Source organism: Macaca fascicularis, chromosome 4 (assembly GCF_037993035.2).
Source record: "Macaca fascicularis isolate 582-1 chromosome 4, T2T-MFA8v1.1".
In the NCBI taxonomy this organism is placed as follows: Eukaryota; Metazoa; Chordata; class Mammalia; order Primates; family Cercopithecidae; genus Macaca; species Macaca fascicularis.
Genome location: NC_088378.1, coordinates 167,776,137 through 167,795,372, shown reverse-complemented (window position 1 = coordinate 167,795,372; position 19,236 = coordinate 167,776,137). Strand labels below are relative to the sequence as shown.

The 19,236-nt window shown below is 43.0% G+C and overlaps 1 protein-coding gene across 2 annotated transcripts in view; it reads right to left on the bottom strand.

Moving 5' to 3' along the window:
* Window positions 1-19,236, bottom strand: part of LYRM4 (LYR motif containing 4) — a 153,725-nt gene that overhangs the window by 98,395 nt on the left and 36,094 nt on the right. For both annotated transcript variants that reach the window (XM_015449931.3, XM_005554126.4), the window contains exon 2: window positions 10,205-10,325. In XM_015449931.3, the coding sequence (XP_015305417.1) occupies window positions 10,205-10,325 (121 nt within the window). The remainder of the gene's footprint in view (window positions 1-10,204; window positions 10,326-19,236) is intronic.

The window sequence follows — 19,236 nt, the reverse complement described above, 5'->3', positions numbered from 1 at the left end:
GGATCAAGCTACTTATGAGCCTACAGAGGGTAAGCTGTTACCTTCTAATAAGAGCTCTAAATGAACAATTAGAAAAAGGAAGCATGCATCTTGCCACCGTCTTTCATCTTCAATGTCTTGTCTTCCTTCTGTCAAGGTAAGGCCACCCATAATCTGATCCCTCTTCTGACAGCTGACTAACAAGCGAGGGTGCATATGGGCCCATCATTCTCCTAATTGTGTGTCCTTGGGAGAATTACTCCAGAATGCCAGGTCTGAATTTCCTCACCTAAAAAAATGAGGATAAGAGTTCCTTTCTCTTAGGAGACACTGAGACCACATATTTAAAGTGTGGAGTACAGTGTGTGGTGCACGGTGTGTGTGCAAGGAAGCAGCACTGACAAGCACACATCACCACTGCTGTCACCACCATCATAAACATGACTCTTTACAGATGTGGTAAATTAGGCAAACAGGCAACTTGCCCGAGATCATGAGGTAAAATACCATCTGAGCTGAGAACTTCCGCTTCTTGCCTCTGAGACCAATGTGCTTTCTCTGCCAGAGTTAATAATATCTGTTTCCACTTTAGGTGCTTCAGCATCAAAACAGTTCCTCAAGGAATTCCACAGTGAATGATATAAGGACTAAATGGGAGAAGGATGGGTATCATAATAAAAATTCCCAAATGAAACTCTTGCAGAAGTTTTCTACGCAGAGCATTACTGCTGCCTTCTTCGGGAGCTCTCCAGCACATGGAAATACACTCAAGGACAACTGTTGTATATGAAAGACGCATGGGGAGACAGGCTTCTTTTAGAAAGGAAATGGAATCTTGTTTTATGCACATTATCCTTGGAGGAATTAAGCAAAACTAACAGGCAATCTCCAACCAAATGAGAGGCATTCCTTCCACAGGAACGCCGACTATGGGAATGCTGTTGCCCAGACTTGAGGATTTACTAGAATTTCTAGAAAAAGCAGGGAGGAAATTAGTTTAAATTCCTATTTGAAGACATCTTTTTATGGCTGCAGAGGAATTATATATTAAATAGATTGAAAAAATGAATGTCAAACAGGGGCCAAGCTATAAAGCTAAACAAACTGTCTCACTGCCTTGCATTCTTAAACTTCGACAGGGGGCTGGGGAATTTTCCACTCATCTGGAAAAACTTCTTATATCCAAAAGATACAGGGTTCACTTAGGGGGCAGTTCTGGTCTTTGTATGTAAATTCATGTTGCTTTCCTGAGGATTTTTATTGCAGTCCAAGACAGAATATTTAAATCTCCTTTGCCTCTGATGGGTTTATTATTACTTTTTATTTTATTATTATTATTTTTGAGATGGAGTCTCGCTCTGTTGCCCAGGCTGGAGTGCAGTGGCGTGATCTTGGCTCACTGCAACCTCCATCTCCCAGGTTCAAACAATTCTCCTGCCTCAGTCTCCCAAGTAGCTGGGATTATAGGTGCCTGCCACCATACCCGGCTAATTTTTTTGTATTTTTAGTAGAGATGGGGTTTCACCACGTTTGCCAGGCTGATCTGGAACTCCTGACCTCAAGTGATCCACCCACCTTGGCCTCCCAAAGTGCTGGGATTACAAGTTTGAGTCTATTATTACTTTTTTATTACACCCAGCCTATTATTACATTTTTATTGCACCCAGCCTATTATTACTTTTTAAATATGTACATTGATCCCTTGATTTAATCATAATTGATCTATAAAGGTATAGGGGAAAGTACTGCTGGGGTATGCTTTTAAACTTTATCCCGGTTCTATTAAATGAGTGAACAGATGGGACATTTAGAAGTGGGAAGAGTGCTATGTCCCCGAAGGGTCAAAATGAGACAGAACTTCTACAAGGTCCAAAGGACCTCATAGTTCCATGTTAACTCCCCACTTCATAATTATACGGCATAGAGTGGGTGCTCAGTAAATATCTAGGAAAAGAAACCATGGGCAACGGAATTGTAAACTATACAGTGTGTGTCACTTATCCAGAAGATGATGTGGAACATAGCTGAGAAGCCAACTGGGGAACGGGGAGAAGTCAAACAAAGACAGTAGTATAAACTTAAGATGGGGCTTGGGAAAAGCATTTAAATCTCTCTTTGTCTATCAGTTATTACATTATTGTTCTTCAACTGTTATTTCATTTTCTTTGGAAGAAACTGTCTGATCAGAGATATATTCTAGTACTGGTAACACATCTTCTACCAGGAAGGAAGAAGCCTAACAGCAGAGGTGCTAACAACATGAATGAAGTAATTCAATTTTCTGCGTTTCCTTCTAACAGAAAGGCTAGATGAAGAGAAGTCTATGGAATCTATGATGATATAAACATATAGCCGGCATATAACTTTGTTCATCTGCAGCCTAAACTCTGTAGAGTTAAGTTCTTGGTGAAAAACGGCCAAGGAAAACCGGGCACAGAGTATTTCAGTCTAACATGTATCAGTAGTTTCTCTAAATAGAGAAGAAGGGGACAGATATTTGTGTGAATGTTGAACCATGGGATTTTAGAACTGGCAGCAGCCTTAGAAATTACAGTATAATCCTTTGGTTTTACAGATGAGAAAACAGAGGGCTCACAGATATAAATTCACTAGGTTCAAGCTTCCAATAACTTAAGCTTCCTATCCCTAAATACCAGGGTCTGAAGAATTTAATTTCATTCTTCCAAATTAAAAAAAAATCAGTGACTGGCTATAATTCATTTTGAAAAAGAAGGGGTTTGTTTTTATTGTGGAAAAAACACAAACCATAAAATTTCTCATCTTAACCATTTTTAAGCGTCCAGTTTAGCAGTATTAAGTATATTCACATTGTTGTGAAACATGACCAGAACTTTTTCATCTTCCCAAATTGAAACTCTGTACCAATTAAACAATTTGCCTTTTTCTCCTCCTCCAGCCCCTGTTATTCATCATTCTACTTTGAATTTCTACAAATTTGACTGCTTTAGACACCTCATATAAATGGAATCACACAGTATTTTTTTGTGTATGGCTTATTTCATTTAGTAAGTCCTCAAGGTTCATCCATATTGTAACATGTAACAGGATTCTGTTCCTTTTTAAGGCTGAATAATATTCAATTGTATGTATATACCATATCTTGTTTATCCATTCATTGTTGGACATTTGGACTGATTCTACCTTTTGGCTATTGTGGATAGTATATAATTATTTTCATGTATTTTAAATGTCCCTTAGATAGGGACTGACTTCCCTTTATTCCACTAAAACAATAGGCACATAAATTTTATAAATTCTCTCAAATTATCAAATATTAACAATACTTAAGTTGAATGCATACAAGTGGAGAGATACAGGGTGCACTATGTGTTTTCCCACAAAGGACCTCAAACATACCTACTTCTTCTCAGGCTGTTACTTTCATTCAAGTTTTAACCACCATCTAGGGCATTGGAGTGGATATTGCAGTGACTGACAATGAGAGAGGGCCTGGTCATGATTCACTAGCTTCTAATTTCACAACAGCACATTCAAAGACTGAACCATAGAATAGCAAATAAAGGTAAAAATAAGTATGGTTTCAGAGACTCAACTAGCACTACCCCAAATAGCAATAAATTCAGCAAATTACTTTGCTTAGTATTCTACAAAAGGAAAAATAAAGTGTAAGCTAAGAAACACTGAAAATGCTTCATCTCACACTGACATTAACAAAAATGGATACTACGTGTAATGTTAACCCCTTCTCCAATAATCTTTAATGGTTGTACATGGTGTCTGCTCTTAATCTCTTATGACTGCAGATTCTGAACTTGAGTGTAACACATCCACTATTTTGAGTTGCTTAACTAAAAAAGCACTAGCTGAAGAACAGCTGCTGTGGTAGAAAACAGTGACCCCTGAAAAGCTGATGGGAAGATGGGCACGACTCCAAAACCCTACCATTATCTAGAATTGGAACACATCCAGTTATCTTCTTACTGCACAATTATGTACTATAATAACAATATATTTTTTCATCCAAATACTTAGATTTTGCTGAATATTCCTGAAATCATGATCTTCATTCATGTGGTTCAGGGGAATCTCATTAGAATCTGGTGCATTCCCATTCCTGTTTCCCATTCCCATTCCCAACACTCTCTCTCTTTTTTTTTTTTCCCCTTTTTCTTTTTTTTTTTTTTGAGATGGAGTCTCGCTCTGTCGCCCAGGCTGGAGTGCAGTGGCGCGATCTCGGCTCACTGCAAGCTCCGCCTCCCAGGTTCACGCCATTCTCCTGCCTCAGCCTCCAGAGCTGGGACTACAGGCACCTGCCACCACACCCGGCTAATTTTTTGTATTTTTAGTAGAGACGGGGTTTCACCATGTTAGCCAGGACGGTCTCGATCTTCTGACCTCGTGATCCACCGCGCCTGGCCACAACGCTCTCTTTTACTTTGTTTTCTCTAGACATGAGGCTATGAAGCTAGCTCTACAACAAAGATTACAACTCTATTTCAAAATGCTTAGAAAATATTTTCTCTTTGGTGAACACTAAACCTCTATGAACTATACAGGGAAGGAAGGTGCCCCAGTGATGCTGATGCTGCAAGTCTCTAGAAGATGCTTGAAGAGCAGGTGCTAACAGACAGGAAATAGTGACACAAAACAAGGTACACTAGAGTTAAAAACCAAAGGGGAGTGGCATACTGCAGAACTACCTGTAAGCCAGGGCAGTTTACTGATACTTATTCTAACTAATGCCTTGCAAATAGGGTCCAGAGGAGTATCTTTATTTAGAACAGCAAAATGGAGAAAAGTACAAAGACAAAAGCAAAATCAGGCTGCCTTTTTGCTCCTGTTTCTGATGTAAAACACTTAAGAAGCCTTGTCAATTGTCTGGGGTAGAAATCCTTTGGTGCTTCTTTGCTGCTCAGACTGTTGAGAGCTATCTGCCCAACCCTACAAACCACCCAGGTTTGTCCATTCTTTCTGGCTCCAGCCGGTCTGGACATAAAAGGCCTCTCAAATCTTTCTGATCTCACCCGGGGGGCAGACAGGGAAATTAGGTTTAGTGGGGGCTAGCCCAGAACTTGCTTTCAGCAGAGAGGGAGAGCTTTCAGGGTCGGCTGGCTTTACAGAATCATCTTATATGGAAATAACGGCAGTTTATCAAAAGGTAGGAGAATGCCTCTGCTAATTCTGGGATATGACACGATGCATGAAGTTGGAAAGAGATTTGAGACTGACAGACTGGATGGTAATTTTCCAGGGGAGATGTGGTCCAAGAATGTTAAGGAAAGAACAAGTGTATGTCTGGCTTCTACTGAGTGGGCCACAGTCATGGGAAATGAGCAAAAGGAGGCTGACTTGCTTATCACGAAAGAAAAACGAGCTGCCACTTCTTGGAATGAGAGTAATCCTTGAGCGCTGGGTGAAGGCTAACAAAGGCTGATGTATCTAGAATCCCTCAGGGTTGCCACAATGAAGACGAAGATCTTGCACATTAAGGACAACAAAGGAAGAATGAATGACCTCTGAGGAGAGTTGAAGTGGTCCTTAAATATCATCAGAACAAAACGGGAGGGTGACTTAAGACTATCCTTCAGTGTCTACTGACTCAGGAGCCCATGTCCTTGAACTTCTGAGTTTGCTCTAAGGAGCTAGAAGAGCTGAGCACATGCCAGGCCATGTGACCTTAGACAAGGCTTCCAGATTTCCTGCACCTCGGTTTCTCTACCCAGAAAACCAGATCATTTTTGTCCACAGACTTATTTTAAAAAGCAAAATCTACCAGGGTTATGGGACCAGGGGTGGGGGGTATCATTAGCACCACAGAGGACTCATGTGACTGAAGAAGCCGCCCTCTGAAGAATGAGTGGAAAGCAGGGGGAGCAGGTAAGTGTTGTGGGTGGAGAATTTCAGTGTGAGCACTGCCTTTACGGTGTGCATGTCTGGCAGCTGGAAAAGTGGCTGTGGGCTTCCTCACTGGTGGAACCGTGAAGCTGGGATCCATGTGCACCTGGGCAGGTGGGGCTTGGAGTCCAAATCATCAAGTGGAAGAGAGACTTGATATGAAGACTATCACAACTCCATGAGGGTTAATATGTCACGATCCCCATCAGATTTCCATATTCCTTTCATGGTTCATTCCTTCAGGAGGGAGACCGTGGGTGGCCAAAAAGACACCCTGATTTTGGTGGTGTAGACCCCGTGACTGAGGTGTATGACCTCAGGGAATATACTTCATGCATTTAGTTAGTCAGTGAAAACTTACTAAGAGCCAGCTCTTAGTAAGGATGTTCTTACATGGGATGTTCTCAATCCTGTGGATAATAATAGCAAGCATTTGCACAACATTTACTATGTGCTAGCATTATCCCAGGGGCTTCGCATATGTTAGGGTACTTGATCCTCACTACCACCCATAAAGTAGGGCTTACTTTCATCTGCAGTTTGCATTAGGCACTGAGAGGTTAAATATCTTGCTCAGGGTCACATAGCTAGCAGGCTGAGTCAGGACGTGAACACAGACGGGCTGGCCCCAGAGTCCATGCTCTTCCCCACCCAGTGGAGATGATGACAACGACAGGGGAGATCCCTGTCCTCATGCCCCCTGCTGTCTTGCAAAAGAGGGAGAAAACAGACAAGGCCACAAGTAATGTCATAGTAGGTACTGATAAGTGCTGTCAGGAAAACTAAGGCAGGGCAGGGGAGAGACAGTGAGTCTGTTTTATATGGTGTGATCCCAGGGGGGCCCCTATGGGAAGACGAAATCTGAGCACAGGCCTGGGTGGAAGGGGAAGGGAGCTACAGGAACGTCTGGAGGGACTCCTCCAGGTAGGGGGTGCACAGGCATTGAGATGGCAGCAAGTTCATGGAAATAGGGAGAGTGAGGGAGAGGAGAGCAATGGAGGGCCTCTGGGGACCTCAGATGGGCTTCAGGTTTTATGTTAGGGTGCCATGAAGCAAGAGCCTGGAAGGGGTTGAGCGGGGCAGTGGCCCAATCTTTCTTTTGAAAAAGATCACTGTGATGGTGGTGTGTGGAAAACAGACCGTGTGTGGGGTGCAGTGGTAGTGGGGGCACCCGGAGGACAGGTCAGAAGGCTACTACAGCAGCCAGTTACAGAGGACAGTGTGCAAAAATACAGACTCTCCACCTCACCACAGGCTGTTAGTCCAAAGGCATCTTATGCCAGCTTGCAGCCAGATGGCTTGGGAGGCCACTACGCCTTATACCCTAACTACGGTAAAGGCTGCATGTGGATTCAGGAAGAGTCTTGACATGAAAGGGAAGTGAGTAGAAACTTCCTAGCAGCTGCTGTCTAACTGGTTCTCTGAAGGGATGAGAACGCTTTCATCCCTGAGGTGGTGACAGCATGCTGTTCTGCAAGGTCACCATGGAAGCCCTGATCCGGCAGTATGTATTCTCCATCAGGAAGGTGCAGTGGACAGGCTGCCCTGGGGAGGGCGCCCTTGGCCTGCACATGCCACTGCTCCAGTGAGTCTGTCCTGGGGGAGGGGGGATCACTGGGATGTCAGATGAGGGCCAGTTTAGTCTTTTGTTTTTGTTTTTTGTTGAAAGGGTTGTTTGAGCATTTCAAACCAAGAAGTGACACAGACAATTAGATATAGCAGGAGAAATGATGGCACAGATTATTTACAATCCCTCTTTTCTAAGCAGTTTATACTCTGTACAATTTTACGCTAAAGATAAAACCTGCCTGTTTTGCCAACCTCTACACACAGTAAGTGCCAAAGAACAAAATCTTTCTGCGTTTATGCAAAATAAGAACTCAGCTGCTTGTTCTTCTATGCTCCACTGCTAAAGGATCTCATAAAATTCAACCACTGGTGACTGGAAATGCCATTGTTCTAGAGTTTTCAAAATGTTTACTCACGTAAATGCCACTCTCAAAATATATATAAATGTACAGATCAGTTTCTTTTCTGAGTACCCTACTATCCTCTGGCTTTAGAGATCATTTCCCAGGACTGTCTGAGTGTGGCAGTTATTCTATTACTAAATAGCTGTAGAACTCAAGGATGGTTATGAGAATCCCAAATGCTATTCTAGAAAGAACTGTTATATTATGTAGGCAATATAACAAGACCTTTAATCTTGACATAAATTGCAAATTATAGTTTCAAATATTGCTTCTTTTTTGAATTGTTTAGAGTCAAGCATGAAGAAGGGTCAGGGAAAGATTATTATCTAATTTAATATCAGCCAAGCTGGCATCTCCTGATGATGCTAAAGAAGCCCTCTCAAAACAGTATAGCATAACTTACAGAAATGGTAAAGGGTTTCCCCCTCCACACTTTATAAACAAATTTCCTGCAAGTAAAAGAGAAACACGAAATGGAAGCAGAAATGGAGTTTATTGCGTGATTGCTGCTAAGTCCAAGAAAAACAGTGAAAAGGGTGTTTTTTAGAGAGTAAGAAAACCCATCGGTGGACAGTGACTTCAACCTCTGACGTTCTAATTACTCTTGGGGATGTTATCAGACCGCCCAGGAGATCAAGCCGCTGCACAAGCTCCACCCACCTCACCTGATGCGAAAAGCTCCGCCCGCCTCACGAGAATGAGAGAAGCCCCGCCCGCCTCACGAGAACGAGAGAAGCTCCGCCCGCCTCACGAGGATGAGAGAAGCTCCGCCCGCCTCACGAGAATGAGAGAAGCCCCGCCCGCCTCACGAGAACGAGAAGCTCCGCCCACCTCACGAGACCAAGAGAAGCTCCGCCCACCTCAAGAGAATGAGAGAAGCCCCGCCTGCCTCACGAGAATGAGAAGCCCCGCCCGCCTCACGAGAATGAGAGAAGCCCCGCCCACCTCACGAGAATGAGAGAAGCCCCGCCCGCCTCACGAGAATGAGAGAAGCCCCGCCCGCCTCACGAGGATGAGAAGCCCCGCCCGCCTCACGAGGATGAGAGAAGCCCCGCCCGCCTCAACAGAATGAGAAGCCCCGCCCACCTCACGAGGATGAGAAACCCTGCCCGCCTCACGAGGATGAGAAGCCCCGCTCGCCTCACGAGAACGAGAGAAGCCCCGCCCGCCTCAAGAGAATGAGAGACGCCCCCGCCCACCTCAAGAGAATGAGAGACGCCCCCGCCCACCTCAAGAGAATGAGAAGCCCCGCCCGCCTCACGAGAATGAGAGAAGCCCCGCCTGCCTCACGAGGATGAGAGAAGCCCGCCCGCCTCACGAGGATGACAGAAGCCCCGCCCACCTCACGAGGATGAGAGAAGCCCCGCCCACCTCACGAGAATGAGAGAAGCCCCGCCCGCCTCACGAGAATGAGAAGCCCCGCCCGCCTCACGAGAATGAGAATCCCCACCCGCCTCACGAGAATGAGAAGCCCCGCCCACCTCACGAGGATGAGAGAAGCCCCGCCCACCTCACGAGGATGAGAGAAGCCCCGCCCACCTCACGAGAATGAGAAGCCCCGCCCACCTCACGAGGATGAGAGAAGCCCCGCCCACCTCACGAGGATGAGAGAAGCCCCGCCCGCCTCACGAGAATGAGAGAAGCCCCGCCCGCCTCACGAGAATGAGAAGCCCCACCCGCCTCACGTGAATGAGAGAAGCCCCGCCCGCCTCACGAGAATGAGAAGCCCCGCCTGCCTCACGAGGATGAGAGAAGCCCCGCCCGCCTCACGAGGATGAGAGAAGCTCCGCCCGCCTCACGAGAATGAGAGAAGGAAGCACAAGGTGATCCTTGGCACTTCCACGAAATGAAAACACGCCCTCCAGGGTCCTTTATGGGGTCAGCACCCAAGCAGGTGACTTTACACCATCTGCACTGCAGATGCACCGCCCATGTGGCAACGTAATTCAGGTTCACCACCCACGATGGTGTCTTCAAGAAAAGCGCCACGTTCTGTTTATCCTGAATTGTGATTAAAAATACTAGGAAAGGGAGAATATATTTATACTCTGAAATATATCCAAGTATACATGTGCAATACATCTTATAAAAACTTAGCTTTCAATAACAGTAATGCAGAAATTTCTCATATTTAAAGTATCAGCTTTCCAGAAGGATACACTTCCTGGAAATTCTGGAAAGCTGATATTTTAAGTTCAACTTGAATCTGAAAATATGAGAGTTCACCTTTACATGTCTGTATTAGTACAAGGAACAGAGTTTCATGATCCTGCTCTGTAAATCACCAACACCAAAAGCACTGCTGTCTAATCAAGGGGGATATGTCAAAGTTTAAAGCTCTTAATGAAAAACAGTACGTCATTGAACCATCTTACCTGTCGACGAATTACTTCAAGGTCTCTCTTGGCTTTATTCACTAGGGTTTGAATTTCTACAGGATCCTTCACATTTTTATTTTCTCTGAAGGCATCTCTTATCCTCCTGACAGCATATGTTCTAAATGAATTCAGAGGAAAAAAAAGAAAAGGTGTCAGTGTGTCTGAGACTATGCTTTCAAATGAATTTAAAAGCTTTTCCTTTAGAATTAACTGTCTAATCTTCCCCTATGGATAATCCACTTTGATCTCTGCTCGTGGCGCAGGCAGATCCATTACCATTCTGGGATGACTAAGCAAACAGATTTAGGAAAATAAATCTACTCTCAACAAGCCACATACAAATGGCAAACTGCTACTGAAGAGTTCCTTAGATTATTGGTTCTTTAGCATTATTCACATCTGGCTTCACTCCATTTACATGGATAATTGAACCTTTAGTGTACAGACATAAATCAAGAATTCAGAGGTTAGCTGCAGTGATCCATGATTGTGCTACTGCACTCCAGCCTGGGCGACAATGCAAGACCCTGTCTTTAAAAAAGGAAGAAAAAAATTCAGAGGTTAAATGATGATCACATTTGCATGTACCCAGATAGTGACCTATGCTTTCCAATCCCTGTCCCATCTTCTGGCTCTCACTTCCCTTTCTTTGGTCCACATTAGGATCCCACCACAGTTGAACCTGTGGAATTAGGCCAACATGCTTTCTTTTCCTCCATCTTGAAAGTGCACACGCCTACCACCCACCCCCAAGCAGACACATCACTTGCAGTACAGGACAGCAGTTCCACAGCAAGGCTTGCGGATCAGACAGGCTTGGGTTTGTAGCCTTGCTCCAGCTTCTACTGTTTGTGTGAACTTGGGCAAGCTTTTTAACAAAAGGCCATGTCTCCTCATCTGTCAAAAAGGCATAATAATGCTAAGTGCTGCTGGGAGGATTTGGCTTTATAACATGGGTCTGGAATTTGGCCCAGAGCCTGTTATATAGAAAGACTCAATAAATGAAAGCTATTCTTAACACTTGTTACGCCTTAATGCAATTAGTATTCCCTCTCCTCATGCCATAACCTTGCCTTCCTTAGTCCTGCATCTTTACAGTCACACCACAGTGTGCGTACAGAAGGTAGAGTGGTCTGGATAATTAGCCACAACAGACAACTCAGCAGTCCTTAGACATAGTCCCACACTCAGATGGCTATGGTCTATCGCTAGCTCCACCCCATCTACTCCAGAATGAAAGGCACAAGACTAAGGAGAAGCAGACTGAGTCAGACATGTGAGACACCATTTTCTCTATTTTTTTTTCTTTTTTAGAGATGGGGTGTCCCTCTGTTGCGCAGGCAGTGTCATGATCATAACTCACTACAATCACAAACCCCTGGGCTCAAGTGATCCTCCCGCCTCAGCCTCCACAGTGGCTAGGATTACAGGCACCCACCACCATGTCTGGCTAATTTAAAAAAATTTTGAGGGGGATGGGGACTTGCTGTGTTGCCCAGGCTGGTCTTAAACTCCTGGGCTCAAGCTACCCTGCTGCCTTAGCATCTCAAGGAACTAGGATTACAAGCACACGCCATAGTGCCTGGCTCTCCAGTCTTAATGATCACAGACTGCTCTGCTTTTAACCTTGAGCACCGGTTAAAGAATCCATGTGATGCCAGTGGTAATATTGAGCAATAGAAGAATGGAAATATAGGCAAAGAAATGAGAGGAAGGGAATATCAATTTCCTTGGGAGCAGCGGGGAGGGGGTGTTGGGAGCTCATACAACTTATTGGGAAACTTTATCTTAAAAAGGACAAATTTTGTTTTAGATAAAGTTTTTTAAAGTAAAAAGGCATTTTACATTAAAAAATTCAAATGTCAGGTCTATTTGCATTTAAAAGCAAGAGTAAAACTAAATCTTATTAATATTAGGAATCATAAAGGAGAAGGGAAGAGTTTAGGAACTGGTACTTTCAGAACGTAAGACACTGCTGAGACTTTGATCTTAACCCTCTGTGAACCAGCTGGAGTATTTCAGAGGAGCTGCTGGGTGCTCAGTATCAATCCTAAAGGGCTACAGTGATTGAGCATGGAATCCATGTACTAGCAGCTGCTACATAACTGGGGCTCATTCACTTCTAAAGGGATATGTGAGGATTTTACAAATAGAATACATCAGATACAGACTCTCCTCAGGTGCAGCTGCTAATCTAACAAGATTTTAGATGGCAGCTAGGTAAATTAACAGCAATTTCTGGCACACTTTCTTGCATTGCCTAATGGCTATTTATATAACACAGTATCACTGTTCTTCTTGACACCCACACACTCCTCTAAAGCAGTTTCTCTTTTGGCAATGAAGGCAGCAAAGAGGGGACAAAATAATTTAATTCTAATATTTGTTCCATAGGCAAAATTGGTTTATAATATGAATTTACCTCCAGGAATCATCTGTTGTTTCAATTTTTCATTTCGTATGCTGCATGGGCTTCTTGGACAAACAAAATGGGCAACAGTAGTCATTGCTAAACTCATTTTTCTAAAAGCTAGTAACTACCTTAGAATAGCTAGGAAAAAAGGAGTACTGTTTGGAATGTAAAGACCGAAGGTCTTCCAAAGTTTAAGGAAATGAGAAAATAGCTTAAAACACTCAACAATTTATATCAACTGAGCTCAAGGTCCAGGGTCCGGATATTCTGCTATGTATTCTTGTTTCTCTCCCCAGCTCTCCAAAGTCCTTACCTAAAGAAAAGAAGCTCTAGATCTTGGACTTAAATGTGTCTAAAGAAATCAAGAGACATGATTCAAATTTTCGATGCACTTTTGAGATGAATGCTGTAATGGTTCCCTCCTCTCTGTCTTGCTCTTTCTGCCCCACTTACAGCACCAAGTGTTATTCTTTGCCCTGAGGGAAAATATTTCACTGGCTCAGAAACACAAAACTCCTACTGCATGAACAGTTGATTCTTTAGTTGTAAGAATTCTTATTTCAAATGATCACAGCTTTGTGAAAGTCATCACAAATATGAGTGAATCTTCAAATTTGGTGGGGGGGGGCTAATCATCAATTATTTCAATCCTGGCCCTGCCCTGGGTTTTACTTTTTTTTTTTTTTTTTTTTTTTTTTTTTGCAGATTCTGGCTATCAGCCTCTTGACCATACCACTGAGCAAGAACATTTCAAAGAAAAATTTGCAGATGTTGCAGTGAAAATGGCAGCTAGCTGTTACACAATGCCATGCATTAGGATGATCCTAATGAGTCAGGCGCTGTCTGAAATACAGCATGAAAAACTAACACACAAAGGGCAACACAACCAAATACAAAGCAGCAGCCCCACATCCACAGAAACGGCGAGGTGATGATGTTCTCACACACACTGTCCTTTCCACTGTCCTGAAGCTTGGCAGTTTCTTGATGCTTCTGTGCGCAGGAGACTCCCATTGGGCTTTCCTTCTCCACCCCAGCCTTTGCTTCATTCTGTCATTAGATCTCAAGTGCCCACAGGTTCTTTTTACCATTGCAAGCATTATATACTCTTTTCTGAGATTCCTCCACTCACTCCCATTTCCCAGCTGCACAGCAACACAGCAGGCAGTAAAGAAAGCTCGTTAGTGTTTGAGGTTCTGCTTTACTCTGTCCCCTCCGAGAAACACCAAATGCAGCCATAATCACAGCCTCTGAGCACTTAGAGGCTCCTATCAGCTTTAGCATCCAATGTGTGATGTGGAAACCAGCTAATGTAATGCCTTTCATTTCTGTCATCTTCATCAGCATCTCAAGTGCTGGTTTCTCTGTGTACCCATCCTATAAACACATCGTGCCTTTTCTTGGTCCTTTGCAACCTTAACTCAAGTATCCTAGGAACAATAAAAAGCTCAGTCCTTTCTCCTGGTCTCTGTGGGGCAAACTCATCTACCTCCAACGACTTGGAAGGACACATCCTCCACCTACTTGCCTTAACTGAAATGTGCAAGGGGAAGCTGCTAAATTCTAGCATGTCCCCATATTCCACAGGGCCCAGAAGAGGGTGCTGGTGTATTCCGGGAGCTTGCTGCTGCTTCCAGATCACTGATTCACCCCTATGCATCTTTGAGGCCATGCCATCTGACAATACTGTGTTGCACGCCTCCATGACATTGTTACTTGTTAATTTCTGGAGGTCAAGTCTTCATATTCAAGTCTTAATGTCTAAAGAGCACTCATTGCAATACACAGGCCATCAGTTTTAGGTTTCTTTTTTTAGAGACAGGGTTTCACTGCCACCCAGGCTGAAGTGCAATGGCGCTATTATAGCTCTCTGTAGCCTCAAACTCCTGGGCTCAAATGACCGTTTCCGCCTCACCCTCCCAAGTAGCTGGGAATAGAGCAGCACGCCACCACGACCCGCTAATTTTTATTTTGTAGAGACAGGGTGTCACTATGCTGCCCAGGCTGGTCTCAAACTCCTGACTTCCAGGGAGCCTCTCGCTTTGGCCTCTCAAAGTGTGGGGATTACAGGTGTGAGCCACGGTTTCTGGCATAGCTACTCCTTCCTAAGCTCCTTTGTGGGCTCATCTCATTCTGCTGCCCTTTATACGCTGTATTCTCTAGGGCACATATGTGAACCATTTTTCTTATTTATAAGATCTCTGCCAGTAATTGCATCTGTCAAAGGCTTCACCTGCCATATAGATGCCATTGGCTACCAATATTTCTCTAGTCCAGACCTTCCTTCTGAGGTCAAAATCCATATACCCAATTGCCTTTTGGATTGTCAACTAAAATATAGACTCTTCCAGTGAACACATTCAAAACTGAAGTGCCCGGCTGGGTGAGGTGGCTCATGCCTGTAATCCCAGCACTTTGGGAGGTTGAGGTGGGCGGATCACATGGTCAGGAGTTCGAGAACAGCCTGGCCAACATGGTGAAACCCCATCTCTACTGAAAATACAAAAATTAGCCGGGCATGGTGGCGCATGTTTGTAATCCCAGCTACTCGGGAGGCTGAGACAGGAGAACTGCTTGAACCTGGAGGCAGAAGTTGCAGTGAGCCAAGACCATGCCATTGCACTCCAGCCTGGGCTACCGGTCAAGACAATATCTAAAAACAATAACAACAACAACAACAACAACAAAAAACTAAAAATAACTGAAGTGCTCATGATGACCAGTATTTCCCTCCTCAGGTAGGAGAACCTTCATGTAGCCAACTGCCCAAGTCAAATACGTAAGAGACTCATCCTAAATTCTTTCCTTTCCCAGAACTCCCTATATGCAACCAATCATAAATCTTCCAATGTTAACTTTCCACATCCCTTCTAAATCACCTTTACTTCTCCAACTCCTCAGTCCCAATCTTGGCGCAGGCTCTTCTCTCTCAAAGTAATTTAACAGTCTTGGGGTTATGGTGTGTGTATGTGTGTGGTGTATAACAAAATGGATCATGATGCCTATGGAGAGGAAGCTCAAGGATCATTTGAAGGTCACACGGACTCTGGGTATGTAACAGAGTGAAGAAGAGCAGAAAGCTGCTTTCTGATAATGTGAGCTCCTGGTACAAAGTAAGCCCCATGTAGCAGGAACTTTAATCTTTCTGGCTCACCACTGTATGTGTCTGGCACAGAGCAGATATTCAATACATGTTTAATGAATAAATGAGCTTATCAAAATACCATAGGCAATATCAAAAAGAACTTCAAGAAAAATATCAATAATCAATAATGAAAACAAAACCATGAAAAAAGGGTTTGCAGCAAAAAGATTAAAACAACTTCTAGAAGGCAATGATCACAAAATTCACAATTAGAATTTATTCAAGAAATACATACTAAATGCCTACTATGTAAGCATTATGCCAGGAGCTGGGAATACGGTGGAGAATAACTAGGGTGCTGGTCTCAGGTTTGGTGGGTGACGAGATCTGTAGATAAAGAGATGATATAAGAAATAGAAGCCATTCCAAGTTAACACAAAGGGCCCAAGGGGACTGATTTGAGGTAATGGAGTGGTCCTTCTCTTGAATGTGGTGGTGTTTTCACATGCCCTTAGGTTTGTCAAACCACTGAACTGTACACTTAAAATGGATGCACTTTATTGTATATAAATTATTCCTCAGTAAGTTGACTATTAAATTTAAAAAAAAGTATAGAAGTTATATTACATTTGCCCACTTTTAAGAACAGCAAAACGAGAAAACACAAAAGAAAGATTAGAATGCTAGAGAATATGTACCTGGCTGACAGAAGCAATAACACTGAATCAAAGAAAACAGAAGACAAACTAGAAATTCAAATACAAAGCATGGAAAAATTAAATATGTTGGTGAGAAACATCTATTAAAAAAATTAACCTTCAGAATAGGGCAAAGGTGTATAACCTATGAATAATAAGTGTGAACAAACTGAACTGCATAGGTAATTAAATTTATAATGGAAGGAAATGTCCCAGAAGTGATTATAAAAAATTGAGAAGACTCACCACTGAAATTTAACAACCAGAGGACAATGCCAAGATATTTACTTATAAAACCCTGGACTCCAAGGTTAAGAGAAAGAATACTTTAAGGACAAAGAAAGAACTTTAAGCAGTTAATATCGAATGGAATACAGATAAGCACATCCTCAGATACCTATTTTCAAATCTTCAAAGAAAAGGGCTGCTTTCCAGTCATTTGCATTGCTGTTTTAGTACAATAGGATAACAAAAGAATATCATCAATTAATGATACACACACCACGCACACAGTAGTGTGCTAAGTACCTGATACATATTGATCTCATTTAATCCTCACAAACTACAACTCAGAAAGATTTAAAAAATGTAGGCCAAGATCTCGCATGTCTGCTAAGTGGCAGAGCTGGGTTCTGAACCCAGCTGACTCTAGAGCCTGTGATTTTCAACCCTAGGCTATTCCTCCTCCACAGGTCGATAACCTCTATCCAATCTTTGTTAAGTACTTGGTATAAAGCCGAGTGGTTGTCCATTTGAAGAGGCATTTAAAAAAATTGTCTCTGGCATCACAAAGCTTAAAAAGGTCATCTAACCTTTCAACTCTGCTTCAAGTGTTCCTACAAATAGTTCAGCACCAAACATGTCTTCAGAAAAGCAAATGGATGAGAGCATTTCAACGGAAAGAACTATTAATAAAAGCACTAGGTGAAATAATTGAGATTAATTGTTTTAAAAAGGAGGAGGGCAACCAATGGAGGCTTGTGCAGTGGAAGTGAAATTACCATGAGAAAATCCATTCTGGAGATCAAAGCTTCGGGTTTTTGGGCAGTTGTAAATAAAACCTATTACACACTTCCCTATTAAAATTCCCAAATGGTTTTCCATTATCTTGAGATAACGATCAACTGCATTGGCATGGATGGCCTAGAGGACTCTCTGGATTCCTGCTCATCTCTCCTACTCCATCTAGCAGCTTCCAGCAAGGACCACCAACTCTGGCCATCCTGGAAGACTTGCAGTCTCCCGGGTTTTCTCTCCTGGAGGCCTGCTATTTCTCCACACATGGAGCGTCCTTTTCCAGCTGGATTCTTGGCTAACTCCTATTCCTCTTTAAAGATCTAAGCCAGTTAGAAACAAATATGACAAAATATTAATATCCTTAGAATACAAACAGCACATATAAATTGAGTAGAAAGACAATAAGACCACAGTAAATAAGTGGCATAAAACAATAACTCACAAGAGACCAGAGAGTGATGAAACAGACAGATATAGATGTGTGAATGTTCAGCCTCAGTCACCATCAGACAAATGAAAATTTAAATGAGGCATCATTTTGTGTCCACCAAATTACCTGAAGTTTTTGAAAAGAGAAAGGGACAGGTACACCCTGCTGGTGTGAGCACGAACTGGTACTTCCTGTGAAGAAAACAGTATACTAATGGATGGATACTGATGTTCTTAATATTTTACCCAGTAATCTACTTTTAGGGATCTATCCTACAGAAATAACCTGAAATATGCAGAGATATACAGAATGATGTTCATTTTAGATTTATAAGCATTAAAAATAGAAACTACTTAAGTTTTCAATAATAGAGAATTGGCTACATAAATTATGAAATTATGTAGCTTTAAAAACAGATGTTTCACCCAGGCACGGTGGCTTCCGCCTATAATCCCAAGCACTTTGGGAGGCTGAGATGGGTGGATCACCTGAGGTCAGGAGTTCGAGAGCAGCCTGACCAACACGGTAAAACCCTATCTGTACTAAAAATACAAAACTTAGCCAGGGATGGTGGTGCATGCCTGTAATCCCAGCTACTCAGGAGGCTGAGGCAGGAGAACCACTTGAACCTCAGAGGCGAAGACTGCAGTGAGCAGAGATTGCGCCACTGCACTCCAGCCTGGGCAACAAGAGTGAAACTGTCTCAAAAAATAGGCCAGGTGCTGTGGCTCACACCTATAATCCCAGCACTTTGGGAGGCTGAGGCAGGAGGATCACCTGAGATTGGGAGTTTGAGACCAGCCTGACCAACATGGGGAAACCCTGTCTCTACCAAAAATACAAAATTAGCTGGGCGTGGTGGCGGGCACCTGTGGTCCCAGCTGCTTCGGAGGCTGAGGTAGGAGAATGGTGTGAACCTGGGAGGCAGAGTTTGCAGTGAGCCGAGAATGCGCCACTGCACTCCAGCCTGGCCAACAGAGCAAGACCCCAAATCAAAAAAAAAAAAAAAGATGTTTTAAAAAAACATAAAGTCACAGGTAAAAAAGATGTAAGGTGGAAAATCATTCTCCCTCTCATTCCTGTCCCTTAAACAACCACTTCTCTCTAGATGTTATTACAGTTGTCAGTTTCTTTTACAGCTTTCTGGAGACATTAGGTTCATATTAAAATCTGTATGTGTACATTTTTTTTCTTTCACAAATGGTAGCATTCTAAACATACTGTAGACTTTTAATTTTTAAATGAAAATCTATCTTAGTGATCATTTGATAACACAAATAAAGGTGACCAGTTTTAAAGATGGTTATATCCTATTGTACAGATGAACTAGAATTCATTCGGGTAGCCCTTTATTAACGGATGTTTCGGTTGTCTCCAATTGTGCTA